Source organism: Cupressus sempervirens, chromosome 9 (genome assembly GCF_028749045.1).
Source record: "Cupressus sempervirens isolate cs-2001-9-10 chromosome 9, ASM2874904v1, whole genome shotgun sequence".
NCBI classification, from domain to species: domain Eukaryota; kingdom Viridiplantae; phylum Streptophyta; class Pinopsida; order Cupressales; family Cupressaceae; genus Cupressus; species Cupressus sempervirens.
This window is the reverse complement of record NC_143126.1, coordinates 87,831,546-87,836,471: the sequence shown is the minus strand read 5'-3', so window position 1 is coordinate 87,836,471 and position 4,926 is coordinate 87,831,546. Positions and strand designations below refer to the sequence as shown.

Here is a 4,926-nt window from a genome sequence, read left to right as displayed (position 1 = left end):
AAGGGAAAGTTGAGACAATACAGATGGACAGAAAGAAGCTGTTGCCCCACAAAGTTTGGAAAAACTGAGCAAGTTCTGCAAAACTATTGACGCCGGAAAATATTAAGATCGGTAAAAAAGTTGCATGGATTGTCAAATTCTAACAACACTTCAGCAACTTACAGTGTGTTGAATAGGTAGAATTAGTCTACCTGGCACACACTAAATTTTTAACTTCAAATGAGAACCAAGCCATTCAAAATATAGGAGATAGATAGGTCAATGAATGTACTGACATAACATATTATATTAAACAATACTGGCAGGATATTGCATCTTTTTATTATTAATTTGCTCTTTTAAATGTTTTTACTTCGCCTAATTTAGACTTTTACCATGGCTCATTATGGATGCAATTGTCTTCTAGTAAGGGGCTTGATATATGTGGGCATTGTATAGCTTTGAGGAGAAAATCTTGAGAGCAAATCATACAAAATGAGGAGACTATCTGTATAATATAGAGCAATAATCAACACTTGAATTATCCTCAAACCAATTTCACTTTAAAAATCTGTTCTGCTGCTGCCCATAAAAAAATCTTCAGGTGCTTTACCTTTGATTTTCCCCTGTAAACCAAAGCAGTTTGAAATGCAAAAGTTTTATTGTGGGTAAACTTTATGGTTAGTTTTGTTATGGGAACAAACAGTGATGAATTCAAAGCTATGTGCAGCTTCGTGACTTACACAACATATCTAGCGGCTACATGTGTAAAGTTTGAAAATTGACCAGCGGTTAAATATACTCTTCCTTCTGATAAATATTATGCTTCAATTAAATTTGGATGATACCATCCATGACAACTAAGGCACTAATAATACATGTAGCAAAATCCCAGGCAAAATGTTTTCCAGAGATTATAGTGGAAATTGATTGACTTTTTTACAAAAAGAGGGAAGAATTCTATATTTAACTTCCATCAAGGAAATATAAGATATTCAGAGAAACAATGATGATGGCTGAATGAAGGAAGCAGTAAATCAGCTACAAATACACCACCCTTAAGTTGGTGATAATCTTCAATATTCTTAGCCTGAAGATTCCTGCAAGCTCCTTAAGGTACGTTGATTAGTACTCGGACCTGCGAATGGTACAGTAGCAGACGTTTGTAAGCTAGATCTTGTCTGTGAAGAATAAGTTGTAGACCAGGATCGCCCACTTGAGCCTGCTAATCCAATAATTGCATCTGCCTGTGTTCAAAACAACAGCAAAAGTTTTATCAACCAGCAATAAAAGATCTACAGAGAGACGTAAAATATGTGTATTAATAAATTATAATCAATGGACGAGAAAAGCATTCAATGCACTGAATGAACATATTTATATCACATGGGAGCTCCTAGGGATCTATTAGACTATTTCAGAAAATATTTAGAAGCAAATAAATTTTGTGTCATAGGCCACTCAGGTATATACTGCTTACCTTTTCAGCAGAAACATCATCAAAAACATGGGCCTGTCCTCCGTAAAAGATTGTCAACTGGCTGCTAGCTGATGCACCTATCTGTCGGCTGTAACAAAAAATTCAGGCCAAGTAAGATACGGAGGCATCATGATGCAAAATATGGATCTTCATCTAACAGAATATGCAAGCTTAATATGGTAAAAAATTAATAATATCATCCTTCTCTCATCCTGATGATGGATCACAGAGTGTGATCCGAAACGTTGATGATAAAAAAACTTACACAATCAAATCTAGAAGCAACATCATCAGAAGCAACATCATCAATGGTTAAAAATGATAAATAAAAACACCAAAATGTTCAGCACTCCCCTTGGGATTTGTGACAAGGGCTTAATCTTCCCCTATGTACTATAAATTGAGTAGTTGCATAGGTCACTAACAGATTGATATTTGCCTCCTGTCTACTATAAGTTGAGTGGTTGTATAGTGCACTGACAAATCGGCCTTTTGTTGCAATGGCAACCCCACTCTAACAAGTGGTATTCAGAGCTTGATCACAGGTTTGAATCCTCAGACTTTCAGGTAATGCTGGGGGAGACTGCTGACAAACTGTTCAGCGCACCCCTTGGAATTCAAGACAAGGGCTTAACCACATCCTATGTAATATAAGTTGAGCGACTGTTCGGGCACTGACAGATCGGTCTTTGGGTGCAATGGCAACCCCACTCTAACAATGGAAAGACTCTCTTCTCAGTTTCTGCTAATTATTTTTTCAATACATATGATGGATGGTCACCTCCGCAAAATGTCCTCCAAAACTAAGTAGCAGGACGGACTGAATATCATTAATGGATTGGTATAGAATTTAATCTTGAAAATTTTGACACAAACCAATATGTCATTTAGCTCCTAGTAAGGGAACCAATATTTCATTATTCGACTCCAGGTAGCTATAGTCAATTACAGTGCTCATGAGTTGTGAGGAAAAGTTCCCATTATCATGCAGACTGATGGTAAAATAATCTAGACTTTAAATAGCTCAATGTCATCCTTAAATTGTGTTTACACATGGAAAATTACGAAGTCTGGTGCACACTACAGAATCTAACCAAATCAACTACTCAACTCCAGATTCTCTGAAACAATTCTAACAACTCAGACCATTTTTTCTCCGACTTTCAAAATAAGCTCAGGAATATCCAGAAACATTTATAAGCACCGTTGGATGATGGAGTTCAATTGAGAAGTATCAAGGTTCTTGATTAGAAAGCAGATAAGCAAAAGCCTTGAATTTGAAAATTGCACCAGTTTTATCATTGTTGGTAAGGCATGGGAGGGCGTAAAAAGGGCCAGAAGCGTGTTACAACTTTCAATTGGTTTTGAGGCTATAATACAGTGTCCTCTGAATTAGTCCCTCAACTTAGCAAAGTAGAATTCAAATTTTTGCAAAGAAGAAAACCAAATATACCTGGGTGGAAGAACAGAATCTGATCCAGCACTCTTGGACGACCAAGGTTTTGACTTAGAGCCTGAAAGCCCAGGGGCACCCGCACTTTTACAATTTGTTGTCCAAGGAGCATTGCTAACCAGGTTTGCAATGCCGGATCCCTGCAATCCAGTCCGAGAACCCTCATCTGCTGCAGGCTGCGCGAAAGGAGGCAGGGTAGCATTATCTGCAGCTGTAGTGCAAGATATCTTTTCATCGTATCCTCCCGATCTGCCAAGGCGAGAAGGGCCATATAATGAATGGCTCTCCCACCGCTTGGAAACCGTTACATCGGGCTTGGAAGATGATGGTTGCAGTAAACTGGGGCAAGATAAAGCTGGTTTGGGGGGTTGCATTGCCAGATGAAAATCATCCCCATTATGTTGTTTGAAATTTGGTATCCTCTCTTCCCTAGCCTCAAATTTGGCCATCTGGATGTCACAGAAAAAGACATCATATTGAATAACAGCCAGACATTCAATAACCTCTATACACGACTAAACTTTCCCTACAAATCAAATTTTCATGATATAATGATTGTGAGAATCTGACATAGATCTAGACACAATGACATAAAAGCCCCGAACAAGTCTTAAAAGACAAAATGACCCTTACCTTAGGGGAACGAGTAGTCTCTGTTCTATCCACCGTCATCTGAATTGTATGTTGCTCAATAGTGTTTGCACTGGTAGATGGCGGACTATCCCTCTTCTTCCCGGCTGACTTGCTTTCGTTCTCAGGCCTACGGAAGGCACTTCTATTGCCATGTGACTGAATCCCACCTCTCGACTTATCCACCGCCAATCTCTCTGTTATGAAAAAAAATACGAGAATCAATACAACAATCTCAATGAAATTTTCGGAAAAAGAGAACAAAGCAATTCAAATCCCTAAAACTAATCACTTAATGCCCTAAGGTTCAAAAGGTCCCGGATTCAAATCACTGCGAATCCAAAATTGAACGAAAGGGATCTGTAAACCTTTCAATGCGGTGGACTGCCACACGCCCAAAACTTATAAAGAAAAAATTTCAGTTCAGTTAAAAGGGCCTAGAAATCTTCGTAATGGGTACGCCACAGACACGCCAAGTATCTTTTTTCCATTTTTTTTAATTTCAACAGAAAAGGTCTGAAAATCTTGGCAAAAAGGCCTGCAAATAAAACCTATGAACTTAAAATTTCGACAGAACAGGCCTGCAAATCTCGGCAATGGATACAAATCCTAGACACGCACAAAATCAACACTACAAAATTTCCCCAAATCTGACAACCAAAATGCCCTGAAGGAGTTCGATTCCGCACCTGAATCCCTACTTGAACAACTAGGGTCAGCAAAAGCGAGAGACGGCCCCCCTGTAAGCCTTGCCGGTGCAGAACACACGCTGTTCTCAGCACAAATGTCAATAATAGCCCTTGAAGAAGATTTCACAGAAGCTTCCCCCTCTAGGTCAGGCTGAGCATAAGCAGAAGCATGGCGAGATCCGTTTCGAATGCGGAAACCAGCAATCTCCTGCGGCTGCTTTGTTGCATCTCCATTTGGTGCCATCCCCAAAAAATCATGAAAAAATGGCTGCGCCTCCCCAGCCATATCAATTGTGGCCATGATTTATTAAAAAAAAAACAAACCACTTAACAAAAACAAGGGAATCGAAACCTGACTTTCAAGAAAATCCAATCACCCTCTGTAAAATCATACATAAAGTGATCTCAGCTCGAAATAAGGTCAAATTTCAATATTTCTAATGCCTGCCTCTACTGACCTTATCTGCCCAAACACTTAAATTTCTTCTTCGTTAACCGTTGAACACATGGGCAGAACAGAAGCTCTTTATATTCCCCCAAAAAATGCCGGGCGTCTCCAACACGGAATTTAATTGAGACTGGTCTGTCCTTTGAATTTTTATCCTCCGCGTGAGCGTGAACTATACACAAAACTTTTGACAATTTCTGTCTCGTCGGAGAAAGCTAATTAAATTATGTGAAAATTACAGCGGTGG

The 4,926-nt window shown here is 39.1% G+C and overlaps 1 protein-coding gene across 1 annotated transcript; it reads right to left on the bottom strand.

Moving 5' to 3' along the window:
- Nucleotides 1–787: 787 nt before the first annotated feature.
- LOC149537752 (uncharacterized) lies at nucleotides 788–4,731 on the bottom strand. The gene is made up of 5 exons (XM_089799132.1): nucleotides 4,232–4,731; nucleotides 3,546–3,739; nucleotides 2,913–3,361; nucleotides 1,460–1,547; nucleotides 788–1,226 (listed from the first exon to the last, which is right to left on the bottom strand). Exons 1-5 carry the CDS (start codon nucleotides 4,530–4,532, stop codon nucleotides 1,065–1,067), a joined length of 1,194 nt encoding a protein of 397 aa, XP_089655258.1. The 5' UTR covers nucleotides 4,533–4,731; the 3' UTR covers nucleotides 788–1,064.
- Between the last annotated feature and the right edge of the window lie 195 nt (nucleotides 4,732–4,926).

Bases quoted from the DNA above. Each gene is read 5' to 3' on its own strand.
- LOC149537752 (XM_089799132.1), bottom strand. From the start codon at position 4,532: ATGGCCACAATTGATATGGCTGGGGAGGCGCAGCCATTTTTTCATGAT. The intron at 3,362-3,545 runs GTAAGGGTCATT...TGTGACATCCAG, and splicing joins AGACTACTCGTTCCCCTAAG to ATGGCCAAATTTGAGGCTAG. The intron at 1,548-2,912 runs GTATATTTGGTT...TTTTTGTTACAG, and splicing joins GATTCTGTTCTTCCACCCAG to CCGACAGATAGGTGCATCAG.